This window comes from Apodemus sylvaticus, chromosome 5, assembly GCF_947179515.1.
Source record: "Apodemus sylvaticus chromosome 5, mApoSyl1.1, whole genome shotgun sequence".
NCBI lineage: Eukaryota > Metazoa > Chordata > Mammalia > Rodentia > Muridae > Apodemus > Apodemus sylvaticus.
In genome coordinates this window covers 51,502,204-51,519,899 of record NC_067476.1, presented here as the reverse complement: position 1 = coordinate 51,519,899, position 17,696 = coordinate 51,502,204, and the positions used below count along the sequence as shown (strand labels likewise).

Sequence of the window (17,696 nt, the reverse complement as noted above, 5' to 3'; positions counted from 1 at the left end):
TTGGGTTCATAGTTCATCAACCTAACTTATGCCAATACAGCAGGGGCATTTTAGAGCATAAACACCATGTTGTTGACAAACGAACTGAAAAGACCATATCCATGGTGGTAGAACAAGGACAAAGGAGACTGAGTAGGGAGACTGTATAAGGATGCCGTGTAGGGAGACTGTATAAGGATGCCATGTAGGGAGACTGTATAAGGATGCCATGTAGGGAGAATGTATAAGGATGCTGTGTAGGAAACAATCTGGACTAATTTAAATCAAAAGCTCTGAAATGAAGGCGATCTGTATTGGAAATGAAGTCCAGATGCTCAATGTTTTTAAAGGACAGCTAGACAATTTCAAAACAGATTGAACAGTAGGAGAACTATTAGTCAGCTTAACATATGTAGTGACATTGCTATACCAGTATCAGTAGGCTCAGACTAAAACTCAAAAGTTCAAATGAACCTAAACAGAAAACAGGTGACAATCACATTTATAAACCTGAAAGCCAATATGTAGAACATACACACTGCATTTCTAATTGCTGAACACACCTCCTACCAGTAACTTCTGTGAGCATGTGCAGCACACACAGATGACAACATACTGCAACCCACACAGTCCAAAAACACATGACTCCAAACTACTGCAGTTAAAAAAAATTTAACTCGGGCTGGAAAGATGACTCAGAGGTTAAGAGCACTGTTCGCTCTTCCAGAGGTCCTGAGTTCAATTCCCAGCAAACATATGGAGGCTCACAACCACCTGTAATGGGATCTGGTGCCCTCTTCTGCCCTGTAGGATACATGTAGGCAGAATGCTGCATACAGAATAAATATATCTTTAAAAAAAATTAACTCAAGTTTTCAGTGCCCAAATTTAATGTCCCAAGTCTAGGAGAGAATTCTACTTAAATAAGGAACAAGTTGTTTCAATAAGATGACTCATGGGGAAATTTTAAATGATGTCTAATTCCTACTAGGTTTACCTGCCATGCCGGCATGCTGTGTACACAGAACCTTCTTCACTGCCCACAACAAAGTTGTTGACGTCTCCAACAGGGAAAGACATGGATGTTACAGCTACTGCCTTGGACTGTTTATGAACCAACTCCATGCTGTCCTACATAGGAAAAATGAGAAAATTAATTTGTAGAGCTTTAATGTCAAATTTCATTAATGTCAAAATTCATTCTAGTTTTAACTAGCTTGTGTGCTACTGTTTTAACATACAATTAGTATAAACCTACCTCAGTTAAATGAAAAGCTTTGGTAAGATCTATTTAAACTATCAACACATACTTAGATTTATAATCTGTGCAATGGTATAAAAATGATAAAATGCACACAGGGGTTCATATGCAATTAAAAAGTAATATTTAACTTCAAAACTTCACATTCCTAGGTTTACCTACCTGTGGATGGGAAAGCATGTCCAAACTCCAGGAACAAATTTTTCCATCAGTAGAGATGCTAATCAGATTATGAGCATTTTGTGTTCCAACAACATTTACACAGTAGACAGGGTGCTAAAGACATAAAACAGTTTTCACAGGTTATTTAAACAAACAACAATAAAACCCACACAAAAAAATTAGTCTAATTATGGGTATTCCATTTTATATCTACACAGCTTTGTAGCCTGACAGTTTTTGTTTTGTTGCTCTTGGGAGGGGAACTAGGACCTCGAGCATTGCTGGAACAGCAGCCCAGCGCTAACTTAGTTTTAACATGAAGTTTGCTGCTATTCTGTTGATTAACAAGAGGGTGTCTTAGAAGACAGATGACTTCAAGATATATGCACCCTCCACATACAAGGAAACATGTTCGGAAGTCACTCTCCTGGGACTATATAGTCGGTGGTGAAAACAAACAAAACTCTAAGGAAATAACTAGTTACTTACTGTGTGTGCAGCAGCTGACAGCGGCGTTCTCTGGACAGGAGTTCTTTTATTGCTACGGTTATCCCAAAGCACAATTTGGCCTGAATATGTACCTCCAACAACAAGATTCGGATGAAATTTTGCAAATGTAGCAGACATTACAGCTGACTGCAAAAAAGTAGAATTTTTGTATTTATGATTTAAGTGAGAAAGGTCTGGTGAATTAGAAAAGCAAATCTACCTGAAATATTTACCTCTCTATTGCTTAAGGTATTAGAAGTTTTAAAAACAATCCAATGTATTTTAATATTATAAGAAGAAATTATAATAGTTTTTGTTTAAAAGTCAAATGTGATCTTTATATGTTTACATGATTATCAAACAAAGTAAAACTTGCTTCAATCAATTACAGATTTTAAGCAAAGCTGGCCTGTGACTGACCTCTGACTGTAATATGACAGTAAAGAATATATTAGTTTTGAAGTGTTTATTTTGAATTATGACACTATTAAGATATTAAGATTATACAACCAGCAAGAGACACAAATTCCAACTTTTGCTAAATCCACTTAAAAAAAACTACATCTGCTTCCTACTTCAACCACATGTTTTTACTTAACACTATTTAGTTGCAACTCCTCAGGCCATGTCTAAGAGATCCAGAGGCTGAGGTCTAATTATACATTCAGCAGTAAGTCCCACTTCGCATGGGAACGATGTATTTCAGCAGATTCTGTCTATATGGTCAATCACAGTAACAGAAAGTCACACCTGCAGAGGATTGTCAGCCTGAGTAAACATCCTAAGAGATGTGAGGGAAGCCAAAGGGCAGATCACACTGAACGGTGCGCTCAGCTTTGTGTCTGACGGCTGTGTGCAAACATGGGTGGTGTAGCAAATGCCAATCCAATAAAATCATGGTGATGGGCAAAGAAAAAAGGCACTTGTCTAAATTCATGAATGAATCCTTAAACATGGGAAGACAGCTGAAGGGCGACCTTACCTGGCAGTGGAACACATACTCTGGGGTAGTTTTTTTGTACTTCATATTCCACACGAGGGCTACCCCGTCAGGCTCATGAGGAGCCTCTTCATTGTTATTATAGGAAGCCACAAGTAATTCTGGATACTGCTCACAAGAAACAAGAAGGAAAAAAAAAGTATGAATCATAAGAACTATTTTATGTTCTTAACTGTCTATCAGGTTGTTCTGAAAATTCTTCATAGTTATACCTACCAAGATGCTAGTCTAATTTTAAATTAGCACAGCTTAACATTTAAAATGTTTAATTTTATATCAAGTGTTCAGTGGATAATTAAATTAGCAAAATTGGGTTTGAACATAAAGTCCTGAATTTCAAATCTAAAAGCAGTTCCAATTTTTCCTTCCAAGGTATGCAAGTCAACTTGACAATGTCAATGTTAGAGCCACCACCCAATGTTGTTTATTTAACATGACACACACTGACTTAATTACAAGAAGTTCTATAACCAAAATAAAACTATATGCTAATTAGAATTAAAAAGTGAGTTATAACAACTCGTTTTCTATACTTTACCTGGGAAGACCAATCCAAACAACTAACAACTCGATGCTTTGACCAACGTTCATCAAAAAATTGCCGATTTAATGACAGCTTAGCACCTGCTTGAATCTCCCTGCAGAAAAAGATCACCCCCCCACCCAAGGCAGCATTATTTTTGTGTCATTCTCTTGTTGTTGTTGTTGTTTTTTGGATTTGGTTTTTTTCGAGACAGGGTTTCTCTGTATAGCCCTGGCTGTCCTGGAACTCACTCTGTAGACCAGGCTGGCCTCGAACTCAGAAATCCGCCTGCCTCTGCCTCCCAGAGTGCTGGGATTACAGGCGTGCGCCACCACCACCCGGCTGTTTTTGTGTCATTCTTAATATTAACATACTTTAAGACTGCAGAAGCTGTGATCTTAGGAATTAAATATTACCCTTCTTTGTCTTCCAAATCTCTCCCACTGTAGTCAAAGAAGATGTTAATCTGCTCAGAAAGGGCTCTTTCTACAATTCTTGTAGAATGGTCAAAGAAACTTAAAAATTCTTCTGAGTGTAAAATTTGTTGCTTTTCTTCTTCAGTTAGTTCATGAGGGGGAGCTGGAAAAAAATGTTTGATTTGTCTTTAAAGTATGATTTAGGCCAATTAAATCCTGTTAACTCACTATGATAATAGGGTTCAAGATATGCCACATATTCTTTTGAACTGAAACTCACCTCTTTGATTTAAAGCATTTTATTCTACTTTAACTCATAATAAAACAAGTTTTAAAAGGAATCAGCAAACAAAATGAAACACAAAACCTTAAATATGTTAAGGTACCTTTGCTATCATTCTCTTCGTCTTGTTTTAAAGTTTTCTCTTCTTCAGGTTCAACAGGAGGTTTAGGAGTTGCTACATCATCTTCCTCCTCCTCATCTGAACAATAAACAAAGACTTGCTTAATACAGACAGCTGTCAATTGCCTCTGAGGCAGTAAGCATCTCAGAGACGTCTCAGTTTCCTCAAGGTGAGCACTTGTACATACAAACAATGGGAATTTTACCAACATCAACTTAAAGAATGAAACAGGAACGTTAACTTTAAACTACCTGTGGTACTTCGTCAAGTTACCCTACTCCGTAACCATGTAAAGCATAAGTAAGATATATGTAGGATGAACTCCTCACTGAAGTCTGAGCTTACAAGCGTTACTATTCTAGACTGAACAACATGTGACTCCTACACAGTTCTGTAGAGCATGCTGACACATTAATGCGGCAGAATGAAGAAAATCAAATGTCTAAAACAGCCCACAGAGCTGGATGCTTACTCGTGATCTGAAACCATCAGTGTCTGATGGGTCTTCCTGGGACATAACGATGCTTACATTAACTCTCAGGTTGCTATGTGAGAGGCAGATTTTAAAGATAATAGCTTTGAGATCACATTTTCTATTCTGTCATTTTAAATGCGAGTCTCATTATCTATCACTGTGTGATGTGGCAATAAGCACTTAAAACAGTTTTCTTTAATTTTAATAAAAATAAGTGGGTATATACAATGTTTATAAGACTTTAAAATTATAAAATCTCATGAATCCCTGAACTAGTATATAACTTGAAATAATTTATTTAAAAATGTTATAGGACATATAGGTTATATAACCCTGTCTACCATCTCTTTTTTGCTAAAAACTAAGGTAACATTCATAAAAAGGCAAAAAAAAAAAAAAAAAGCATGTATTTTTCTTGCCCGTGCACATCTTAGCTGTGCATCAGGGAATGGCAGCAGGCGTCTGCACCAGGGTCCATCTCCAGTAATGAAAGGCTATTCAGTAAGTACTTTCCTTCTAGTCATCTCCCTAACCCACGTACAAAATGATCTAAAACACACACACACACACACACACACACACACACACACACACACCCTACACAAAAGAATGGTCAAGGATGGGAACCAGCTGCCAAGTCATGGTCCCAGCAGTCAGGCCAGCTGACTAGATAGCAGCAACCAGATGGCACTGCTGGGATTGTCTTTCTGCTGTAAGGTGGCAAGGGGATGGCATAACATTCTTCCGCTTGACTGCTTCCAATCCCGTGTCTCTCTCCCCAATGGTGAGCCTGTGCAATTACCCACACTCCAGGAGGCTACAGACAAGCCTTTACCCTGCAAACAAAATGCAGCTTGTAGGCCACACCAGCTGCCAAACCACACACGGTGTTAGATTTAGAGAGCTAAGAAAATCTTTCCAACTCTATAGTATAAGCAATAAAAATATAACTGTACCTGTGCACAGAAAGCTTTAAATGACACTGTATAACGCACACAATGATACAACCTCCAACTTAATCAGAATGATAATGACGTATGCCAATCCTACATTACTTGAAATTGAGCGATTTTTACGTCTGACAAGTTTACAGAACTGGGATAAATGGCACGAGTGATTTCAATATATGCTCATACTTTTGAACCAAATGGTGAAGGTTAAAATTTTTCCTTTCAAGGGCCTCAATCAGCCACAAAGGAAAACAGTAATCACTGTCTTTTCAGCCAGCCCAACCGCATTTGTCAGCCCTTTCTCCGTCAATGCAGCCAGAGCAATCAACCTGCCAAACATTCAGAATGGAAAAACAATCTGAAAATACAGGGTATAATGCACCTGCCAGGGAAAATGGCCATTTCAAGAAAAGCTAGTGATCTCAGTGACCCTGCTGAGGAGGCGGTGGCGCAAAGGGGAAAGAACACGTAAAAGAATTCTTAGTGATCGCCACTCTCTTGCACACTGACACTTCCTTACAAAGCATGCCAATTACAGCTTTTGTGCTACTTAAAAAAATGAAAGCTTTTTTGGGGGCAAAATAATCACATAGAGAAACAGAAAGACACTACTCCTTCTTAGATGAATTCTCATACACAAAGGATTATTAATCTGAAAACAGTGTGCCTGATGGTGACTCTATCTTGTCCTGTTCAAACATTAGGATGCACCGCTGCCACAAAATAATCTGCAGGGATGCTGAAATGAAATAATTTAATTACACTTACTTATAAGCTGACTTCTAGAATAATTTATAGCACTGTGGGTTTCTTTCTCCTTTTTTTTACATTTAGTATGAGAAAAAAAAGTACCTCAGTTTATGCTAATATTATCAGCTTTCCTAATTAATTCAATTAACTACCAGGTTCGCTGTATGTAAATTCTAAAACTAAGGATATACACGTCACCCTGGAGGCAAACGTCCTTCTCAAGCATGGTGACTTATAAATTACAGACCCTGGCCCACGCTGTCTCCTCTCTACTTGGTTGTACTACCCCACTCCTACTTACCACTCCCAAAGATGGGAGTCAGATTCCTGTTGCAATACATATAATCGGCATATTATAGTACTGACTGTCTAATATGCATATTTAACAGGAAAGATCTCATACAGACATTCTTTCCTTCTGAAACATTGATGTGGATAAAGTGTGTTAGCCACTGATCTGTGAATGTCTGCTACATGACATTTGCCAAGACAGGTGGATGGCTAGCAGCAACTCTTTAAGCACACCCCGTAGAATTTCATTTTGGAATCAATGAACTGATATCCTTTTCTACAATGATTAAACATTGACTTAAAAACTATAATTAGTACTTAAACCAAGTTTCAGAAAGGACATTTAAGTAATTTTCCAAGAATATAAAAGCAAACATTAGGCTGCTCTAAAGAGACTCTACAAAAATAGACTATTTTCGTTATAAAGAATATTTTAAGTAATTACCTACTATACATATATACATATAGTAGGTATATAAATATATATACACACACATACATACAATACACACACACACATATAGTAAGGTTATTTACTACACATATGCACACATATATGTATCTCAAATAGAAGAATGCTTCTCTGAGTCAATATGGTTTTTTAAATTATTTTTTATTAGATATATTCTTTATTTACATTTTCAAATGATTTCCCCTTTCCTGATTCCCCTTCCCTGAAAATCCCATAAGCTGTCTCCCCTCCCCGTGTCCCCCATTACCCCTCTCCCACTTCCCTGTCCTGGTATTCCCCTACACTGCAGCATTGAGCCTTTCCAGGACCAAGGGCCTTTCCTCCATTGATGTCCAACAAGGTCCTCTGCTGCCTATGCATCTGGAGCCATGGGTAACACCATGTGTACTATCTGGTCCTTCTTAGAAGGGGGAACAAAATACCCACAGAAGGAGATACAGAGACAAAGTGTGGAGCAGAGTCTGAGGGAAGGACCATCCAGAGTCTACCCCACCTAGTGATCCATCCCATATACAGTTACAAAACCCAGACACTATTATTGATGCCCACAAGTGCTTGCTGACTGGAGCCAGATATAGCTGTCACCTGGAGGCTCTGCTAGTGCATGACAAATACAGAGGGGGACACTCTCAGCCAGCCACTGAACTGAGCACAGGGTCCCCAATGGGGGAGCTAGAGAAAGGACCCAAGGAGCTGAAGGGGTTTGCAGTGCCATAGGAGGAACAACAATATGAGCCACCCAGTACTCCCAGAGCTCCCAGGGACAAAATCATCAACCAGATAGAACACAATATGTCCTTCTTAATAAGAATTTTTACAACCACAGCTACCACAGGACCACTAGTACAGCTCCAGATCTAACACCACAGTTGTAAAGATTGCCCCAGATGCTCCCTGTTACATGGTAAGCTACAACATACTTAAAACTGGAAGACTGCCATGCCGCATCCCTTCACTGATGAACAGTCACTGCTGCATGCTAAGTGGTTAACTGCATGAGAGGGAAGCGAAGGTTTCGGCCGAGCAGTGAAGAGTGAAAGGTAGCAGCTACTTTAAGACGGCCCATCTCTTGCTAATGCATGTGAAAACTAACTTTAATGAACCACTGAATTTTTACTTCGAGTTAGTGACATCAAATTGTGATGCATTTTGGTGAGAATAAAAGAAAACTGTTCTGTAAATTAAGCTGCACCTACAGACAACAGCCAGGAGTGAAATTCCAGTTGCTAGAACAGTCAGCAAAGTGGTGGTTAACTGGTTAAATCGCCTGTGAGATAGGTGGCTTCTGTTCAACTGAAGGAAGGTGTCTTCTGAACAAGTTCTCTTATTTATATGCCATTCATACTTAAGATACATTTAAGAAGCCATAAAGTACACTTTTGACTAATTCTACAATATCTGTGTTTAAACAGTAATATGCAAGATCTTAGAAAGTCCATAGTAAACAAACACTGCTGGTTATAAATCACTTGGTAATCAGTTCATTGTTAGTCTTATTATATTGGTATATACCCTTTTAAGATGATTTAATATCTTATGATGAATTCCTAACTTAAATCAGGGAAGTTGTGGCTCATAAAAATTAGTCAATTTATAAGTAAACATCTATCAGAAGTGAGAATTCCCCAATCATTAGTTTAAAAGTCCAGACCAGACAGGAATGACTTTCCCTTAATATTTTTAAAAAACCTTAAAATCTGTCTGTCTATCCATCCATCCATCTACCTATCTAATAGGTGTATGTATGTGTGTAGGCACATGCCTGAGCCCATGCGTGCCATAGTGCACATGTGAATGTCAGAGAATAGCTTACAGAGGTTAAGTCCACAATATGGGTCTTGGAGATCAAAGCCAGTCATCAGGATTGACAGAAGTATCATTACTCACTGAGCCATCTTGCCCACCCCCTGTGAATCTTTCTTTCTTTCTTTCTTTCTTTCTTTCTTTCTTTCTTTCTTTCTTTCTTTCTTTCTTTCTTTCTTTCTTTCTTTCTTTCTCTCTCTCTTTCTTTTTCTTTCTCTCTCTCTCTCTTCTCCTCCTTCAAGATTTATTTATTTATTTTATATATGAGTGCTCTATCTACATGTACACATGAGTACCAGAAGAGGGCATTGGTTCCTATTACAGATGGTTATGAGCCATCATGTGGTTGCTGGGAACTGAACTCAAGACCTCTGGAAGAGCAGACAATGCTCTTAATTGCTAAGCCATCTCTCCAGCCCTGACTCTATCTTTTTATATCTTCAAATCAAATGAATATTTAAGGCAGCTTTCAACAGAACAAAGTTGTATCAGTATATTGATAAGATTCATTCCTTTCTTAGTTCTGCTCTTTTACATCTTTTATAGAATCACTTGTATTTGCTTAATAATTTGTATTTTCAACAAGGGGAATAGAACTGACATTTTAATCATGAGTATTTTGAATTTAGATATGATGTTGGGTGATAAGGAAAGAATAAGTAGAAGGCATACGCCATCTACTTTAACATAGGATTTGTCTCAACGTAGTCTGTTTTTTGAATCTTTATATTATGTGTATGATTGTTTTGCCTACATGCATGTCTGTTCACCACAGATGTGCAATGCCTACAGAGGCCAGCAGAGAGCGTGGACGCCTGCTGGGACGGGAGTCCCTGACAGCTGTGCTCCTGTGACAGCTGGAAGAGCAACCAGTGCTCTTAGCCACCGACCTCTCCAGCCTCCTCAGCACATCTGTTTTTATATAGAAAAATTGGATTTTATTTTGGCTGTATTGGTATCATTAATAATCTACTTATTTGTAATCTTATTAAATATAACATTTTGAGGAGGCATAGTTTTATTCTGTTTTAAACCCTTTAGTTCAAAATTAAGAACAAATAATGTAATGTTCACATCTACTTATATTCCCACATATTAAAGGTTAAAACTAATTTGTTAAATGCACTATTTTGAAGCACTTTAAAACTTCACTTTAGAGCCAAGCAGTGGTTGAAGACACCTTTGATCCCAGCACTCAGGAGGCAAAGGCAGGTGGAGCTCTGAGTTTGAGGCTAGCCTGGTCTACAGATAGATTTCCAGGATAGCCAAGGCTACATAGGGAAACCCTGTCTAGAAAACAAAAACAAACAAACAAATAAAACAGAAAACAAAAGACACACTTCATTTTAGATAAAGCTATCCTATATTATTTACTAGACGGCCCACAAATCTGGTCTACAAGTGGGAAGTGTGGATTTAAGATAGTAACATTATACAACAAAAGATTACAAGTTGTTTACATATAACAATCTTCTGTACATTATAGATGCTAATCAGTGTTAATATCTGGTTCATTAAACCAAAAAGCGATAGATCAGAAATCTCTCCACATACAAGGTGGATTGGAGGAAAGAACAGTTAAGAACCCGGTGGCAGGCTCCTCTGCTTACAACCCTGGTTTCTCCCACTGCAGACTTAGGCCATCAGCTAACTTCCCAGGACCAGCTTCCAAAGCTGTAAACAAGCTAGGTTCAAGAGCCTTTAGGATTTCTTCCTATTTCAAATAAATTTAATAATTAAAAAACTATAACAACAAAATCCACACTAAAGAGGTGGATTTAAAAAAATGATATTTTCAGAGTTAAAAACGTGTAAAAGGTTAAGGCAGAACGTGAGAAAGAGGTGTGTGCCTGTGGGCATGGCTCCCGCCTTCTGCAAGCCATTTACCTGCAGGGAAGGGAATTGACTGTGGTCACAGGGCCTTACTCAATCTCATTCACAGTAGGTGCTCCAAGAGGGAAGCACCTTGATTCAGAATCAGTACCACCAACTCAGAGTACGCCTGCCAGTAAGAACAGAGCTAGAATAGAGAAAAACACAGAGAAATGGAACTGCCTTTTAAAAGGGTTAGTGTTGAAAGGGTAGTGTAACCATTTAAATAAAAGGAAATTGGTAAGACCAGTTTCCCCTCACATTACTCCTTACTGCCTTCTGAAGTCACTGTTACACTTCACATATGTGGAACTTCAGGTTTTGTTTTGATGGTGAATTTTTTTCCCTCTCAGATAATTACAAGTTAAAAGGATTGCAGTGCTGGAGCGTGAACTCAGTGTCTCATCAATGTGAGTCAAACATGCTACCACAACACTCATAGCCCTTAAGTCATTGTTAAATGGCCACCATCTGGGCTGGGTTTGAGGAGCGCGAACTAAAGCAATGAATATAGTTAAGCACAAAGTGTTTTCATTATAAAAATCTTAAATTTTTTTATTCTTGCCTCTAAAACTTCTAGATGAAATTAATGTAATGTTGTTTAATTGTAATGACATTTAAAAAAAAAAACCCAAATTATCTAATTTTTGTAAGTACTTGCAAAAGTTAGAGGGCTTCACGGAATAAGTGAGTCATGCTTTCACCCTTCTCCACTTAGATACTCTAAGCTTTAACTAAACCACAAAAGCAAGGAAGGGTGATCTAGTGTCTTCCTATACAGACAGCAGACACTCAATAAACTCAATGAACATTGGCTAGACTATAAAGAAACAAACACGGACTTTGGTAAGAATGAACCTCTAAATTTAGTCTATACAGGATATCTTGAAAGGACTGTGGAGCAGATGAACCCTCTGGAATGGGCTCACCTTGCCACTTGCACTTCTGTCAGTAAAGGAAAATTCTATTTGCTGTCTTATCAGTGAACAGGCTTAGGTGTTTACTCGTTATTCAGAGATCACCCCTAAAATGACATTACTCTGAGGCAGACAAACCAATATGCCATCTAAACCACACTCTCCTTTTGGAATGTAGCTAAACTACAGTTCTAAACAAATAAACTTGGCACTTGTAGTCAATATTTTTTTAAAAGGAAATATAGTGAAAATAGATGGTATTGTTTTTATAAAATTTTATTATCTATCTACATTTGTATTGGAATGTTACTAAAAAATTTAAAGTTACTTAGTATAGGTTACTATCATAAATACACAAATTTGCTGTTTCATGGCAACACAGGAGACAAAGTACAACTTAGAGTCAGTTACACTTGGTTTAGAATAGTAATTACTACCTGATAAGCCTTGATAATCACCTCTTCTTTTAGCTTCTTTGTCTGCAAATAAGAATCAAGGCTTTATGTCTGGGGTTGTTTCGTGTGTGTGTGTGTGTGTGTGTGTGTGTGTACACAAAAACATATACCACCTGTGTGTATACCCACAGAAGCCAGAGAGGGTATCAGATATCCTAGATGTGGACTCCATAATCTTCACCTCAGATCACACAGTGATTAGGATATACTTAGTATGTGCTGGACTCATCAAGACCTTTTCATCCAAATTTCATCAACAATTAATTAACACTTTAAAACAATGTATTTCTTATTAGTTGCTTTGATAGTGAAACAAGAAAATTAACTATTCCAGGTAGGTAAAATTTCTCCTAAGTTGGTAACACTGATTAATTCCTCTGGGGATGCAATGAGTATCTGGCACATGCCAGACACAGGCATCATAACAGGAAGAAACAGCTCCTGGGCTCATGGAAAAGCTAGGCAAGGCGCGTGTCTGACAGTGTTAAAAGCCTTGCCACAAAGAATTCCATACTGGGAGACAACAACAACAACCAATGTTTATCCAGAGCTTGTGTGTCCTCAACTTACTGAAAATTTAAAGATAAATTAAACATTAGGCTATCATTTCCACACTTGAGTTTCTTTCTACAATAGGAAAAATGCTCCCTACACATGAACTATTAGAGAGTAGTTTATAATGGGCCCATAATGCCTTGTGCCAAATGTCAAAATTGCCAACAGTTCCAAAATCATAACATATTTAGTGGCTAACCCTGACATGATCATAAGAAAAGTTATTTATAATTGTTATTTATTTCATTCAGTATGCTTATCTCTCTTATTTCTGAAACATCAATGTCTAAGATGCTGCTGAAGTGTCAATGTATGGTAATATACTTTACAGCTTTCCTAAAAGCTGAATGGTATAAAACCCAACATATATATTAAAGGCATGCAGTGGTGACACATGCCTTTAATTCCAGCACTTGGAGGCAGAGGCAAGTGGCTCTCTGAGTTTGAGGTTCAAGCAAGTTTCAGGGCTTTTACACACAGAAACCCTGTTTTGGAAAATAAAAAAAAAAAAAAAGGAAAAATTATCCTCAACTTAAAATATAGTACTTTGGTTTAAGAGTCAAAGGACTCCATACTCAATACAAGTATCTGTGCCTAGGGCCTTGAATTACACCCAGATTAAAGGCTACTCAATAATCAACAGAATCCTTAAGTCATAAAGGGAAGCTTAAAATTTAGGTTTACACATGGTCATCTGTGTGGTACTGGGGATGGAGCCCAAGGGCTTCATGTGCGCTAGGCAGGCACTCTGACAGTATCATTCAGAGTAGTATCGTCCTTATCATTTTGAATACTAACAACAGCCTTATCAGAATACATTATAGTCTACAGAAAAGAATTTACTTCCAGCACTGTGGAAGACAGCAACGGGAGGCCAGCTGTCAGTGGAGTCAGTCAAGTTGAGTCTCTAGGCAGTGAGGCAGTGTCAGGGCACGACACCTACCCTCCTCTAACCTCCATGTGTGTCCCTGTGTGTTCATATGTGCATATACCACACTCCCTCAGCACTAAATGTCAAACATGAAAGAAGAAAAAACTCCACATCTACCCACTTAACAGTCTTCATACCAGGCACATTCAGATCGCACACTTACCTTCTTTGGGTTGAGCCGTGACCGGGGTCTGAGTTTCCTTTGTATATGTGACGATTTCTCGAGGGGGAAAGTCAACTTGAGTAATTTTGGCCATTCCAAGTTTAATAGGTCCTCGTCTAAATAAGTGAATATACATGCTTTTAAATACAACAGATCATAAATCCTAACTTCATCAAGCATGCTATTTTTAAACATTAGGAATTGAACATTCATTTGTATCTAGCACTGAAATTTAAAACCTGCTTTCCTAGAGAAATATGACATGACCAATGAATTGACTTCACTTTAGGAAAAGGATTAAAAGGTAGCCCAGGAAAAAGACATTTCTGAATCACTCAGGGTACTTACTCTTCATTTTCAAAAGCTGTAGTGTTATTTTTTAGGGTAGGTGTGGGAGCAGTAGCAGTCTGAGAGGGCAGGAGTTTCAGAACGGACTGCTACACATGACCGATAGTTGTAGGAACTAGCAATTATGATTCCAGACTGCCTTGAGGAGGCAAATATCTCATCCAGCCCTTGTTTAGTTCTACTCACCATTAGCAGGCAATGACCTTAAGACTGAAAGTAGATTTCTGTTGAAAGCCTTCTCTTTTTTCTTTAAACAAGTTTGCATGTGCATGTGTGTGTGCATGTGTGTGTGTGTCACACGTTCTGGCAAACGTACAAGAAATTCCGAGACTTCCTATCTGCAATCCAAGGCTTACTTACTCTTGCTTCGGATGCTTAAGTTCATGATTACAGATTTCAAAAGCTACAAATTACCAAGGGAAAATAGCTATCTTAGTCATGTACAATGGCTACAGCAAACACTCTTAATGTATATGTGTATATATATTATACACATTTACATATTCATATATATGAAGTTTTTAGTACATCTTAGAAAATTTTATAGAAAAAACAGAATAACAAGGAATTTTGTCATTTAAGTAGGCAAATTTATAGTACCTATAAAATTACACATGAAGACTATCTCATAAATTATAAAAGGATAAATGAGGTTTCACAGTAAATTATAATTCTTGTCTTAACTAGACACAATATTAGAAACTAGAGCAAAGTAATAATAGGACAGTTTCACAAAAAGCAAATTAATTATTAAGGAGGGAATGTAATAAATCTATGCAATACCCCAAATCGGAATCTGAGTGAAGCTGAAGAACTGATGGATCTGTATCCCAATGCAGCGTCCTAAATGGTTGTAGGGCAACCATGAAGCATTAGTAAAAAAGGTCAGAAGTTAGTCAAGCAAATGCACTCTATAAAACAGCTAGCACTAACGTGCTATTTACAACTAAGAACTACATGAGCTGGTTAGTAAGACTAAAACAAAACCCACATACGAGTCTAACTCCAATGCAATAAGCATCAAGGTGGTTAAAGATGCAGGCACACAACATAGAATAATTCAGTGTATCTTCAGAATGTGGGAAACTAGTATCACACAATAATGGACACAAATAGCTAAAGCATACAAACCAAATATACATTATTTATGGATGGTAAACAAAGTAGGCTATGAAAGAGTTAAACTTTTAAGATTCCTAATGAAAAAAAAATTAGTAAAAACAGTTAACATATTCTGATCTTGCCCAAAGCTTTAAATGTGTGCAGGAAATTGCCATACTGGTAAAGGAAATGAGTCAACACATAAGCTTTTTGGTAAGAAAACCAAGACTATTCCCACTGGAATACAAAATAGCTAACGTTTCCACAATGTGACCTTGCTATAATTCATGGGTTAAGCATTGCCTTGGGCTTACATGTCACTGCTTTAGAAAAGAACTAAGAATGTCTGTCTCTAGAAAAGAAATTGATTTTTTTTTCCCCTTTCAAAAGAATTACCTACGTTTTTGAGACTCTCAATCCTAAATAAATAGTGATGTCTTCTCATTGCGGAATGAGTAAATATCTTATATCTGATGTTTTCACCTAAGCTAAAGCTACTCGTTATTGGAACAAAGGAGTACTCTATCGTATTGGCATTCTTGGACATTAGCAATACTGTATACTGCTCACAGTTCCATACCAAAGGCTAAGTGCAGTTCTAAATTTAGTTCTAGCATCTCTTGGAATAATTTGCTTCTCAAGTTACAGAACACAAAACTAGTTTTAGTTTTATAACTTTTAAAACAACAGATGATTTCCCAGCTTGTCTGTATTATTTATCAATAAAAAACAGTTAGTTAAATAAGAGATATTCTTCCTCTGATGAGGAAACAGCTTAGGATTTAAAGAGGGTTGGTTATATGCATACAATGAAGAAAAGAGGGCACAGTCAAGACCTACTTTGTATTGAGCAATGAACAGCAACAAACTTGGGCTTTGTTAAACCAAAAGCAGTTTGATGAGATGGTCTCCAAGGAATGTGCTGTCAGGAGCCTCTACATTCTACAAGGGCTCTAGCTGAACAATAACATAAACCTCCTTGTCAAGCATGTCATTAGTCTAAATCAAGCAAAACTTCATTTCAGAATATAGTCAGTGCTAAAAAATTCAAATTCAAATATGTGGAGATATAGAGAGAGGTTCTTTAGACATATAAAGTACAATCCTAATTCTTAGAAATAAAATAATCGAAAACAGAAACAAAGGCTGAATAAGCATGGATTACCTAACTGAATAGCTATCACTTAAATTTCAGGAGAGAAGTGATTGAGGAAGTAAACAGAAACAATGAAATGCAACTTCCAACATGCAAAAGTGAGTAGCTCATCCTTTCATATTTACTCGCAAAGCATAAGCAGAGCCAACACTAATTTTTATCACTTAAAGAGTTATTCCACAGTGGCCTATCTTCTGATGGCGACTCTATCTTTTTCCTGTACTTTGTGTTTCACGTGTCTTCACACAATCTCTAGACCTTTGTCTCACACTTCCTTCCAACAGCATTTCCCACTCAGGGTGAGCACATCTCGTGCACTTTCAGATCTGAATATTCTAGTTAATGCCACTTACTTAGAAATGCATTCTTTTACTACTGTTTTAAGCATCTACAAATTATCTTCCCATTATAGAACTTGGAGCTGACTCGGGCTTCTATTTGTATGTATAAAATGGAAAAATGGCCCTTTTCAAAGTAATCTGTAGGTGCTTTCACAGGATGCTCTGGGGTAAAACTTGAAAAGTTCTTTTCTGGGCTAATATCTGCTTATCAGTGAGTGCCTACCATGTGTGTTCTTTTGTGACTGGGTTACCTCGCTCAGGATGACATTCTCCAGTTCCACCCACTTGCCTAAGAATTTCATGAATTCATTGTTTTTGATAGCTGAGTAGTATTCCATAGTGTAAATATAGCACATTTTCTATATCCAATCCTCCGTTGAGGGACATCTGGGTTCTTTCCAGCTTCTGGCTATTATAAATAGGGCTACTATGAACATAATGGAACATGTGTCCTTATTACATGCTGGGGAATCCTCTGGGTATATGCCCAGGAGTGGAAGCTTGGAATACCCAAGAAACAATTCACATATCAAATGATGTCCAAGAAGAAGGAAGGAGAGGCCCCTGGTCCTGGAAAGGCTCAATGCAGTAGTGTAGGGGAGTACCAGGACAGGGAAGTGGGAAGGGGTTTATTGGGGAACAGGGGGAGGGAAGAGGGCTTATGGAACTTTCAGAGAGGAGGGATCCAGGAAAGGGGAAATCATTTGAAATGTAAATAGAGAATATATCTAATTTAAAAAAAAGTTCTTTTCTTTGCTATAACACTTAGATTAAAAATTGTTTACTTTCTCTAATAAAAGCACCTTTTAAATTATCAAGTTACTTTTTTTCTTATTTTACAATAAGTCTTAGCATACACTTTGTAAGCACAGGACAGCATAA

The 17,696-nt window shown here is 37.6% G+C and overlaps 1 protein-coding gene across 5 annotated transcripts in view; it reads right to left on the bottom strand.

Moving 5' to 3' along the window:
* The window catches only part of Dync1i2 (dynein cytoplasmic 1 intermediate chain 2), a 48,335-nt gene that overhangs the window by 13,299 nt on the left and 17,340 nt on the right, over positions 1 to 17,696 (bottom strand). For 3 of the 5 annotated variants that reach the window (XM_052182680.1, XM_052182681.1, XM_052182679.1), the window contains 9 exons: positions 13,869 to 13,984; positions 12,202 to 12,243; positions 4,217 to 4,312; positions 3,831 to 3,993; positions 3,430 to 3,529; positions 2,874 to 2,999; positions 1,892 to 2,038; positions 1,403 to 1,516; positions 977 to 1,110 (listed from right to left, as the gene is read on the bottom strand). In XM_052182680.1, coding sequence (XP_052038640.1) covers positions 977 to 1,110; positions 1,403 to 1,516; positions 1,892 to 2,038; positions 2,874 to 2,999; positions 3,430 to 3,529; positions 3,831 to 3,993; positions 4,217 to 4,312; positions 12,202 to 12,243; positions 13,869 to 13,984 — 1,038 coding nt within the window. The remainder of the gene's footprint in view (positions 1 to 976; positions 1,111 to 1,402; positions 1,517 to 1,891; positions 2,039 to 2,873; positions 3,000 to 3,429; positions 3,530 to 3,830; positions 3,994 to 4,216; positions 4,313 to 12,201; positions 12,244 to 13,868; positions 13,985 to 17,696) is intronic. The other 2 variants (XM_052182682.1, XM_052182683.1) reach the window with 1 other exon arrangement.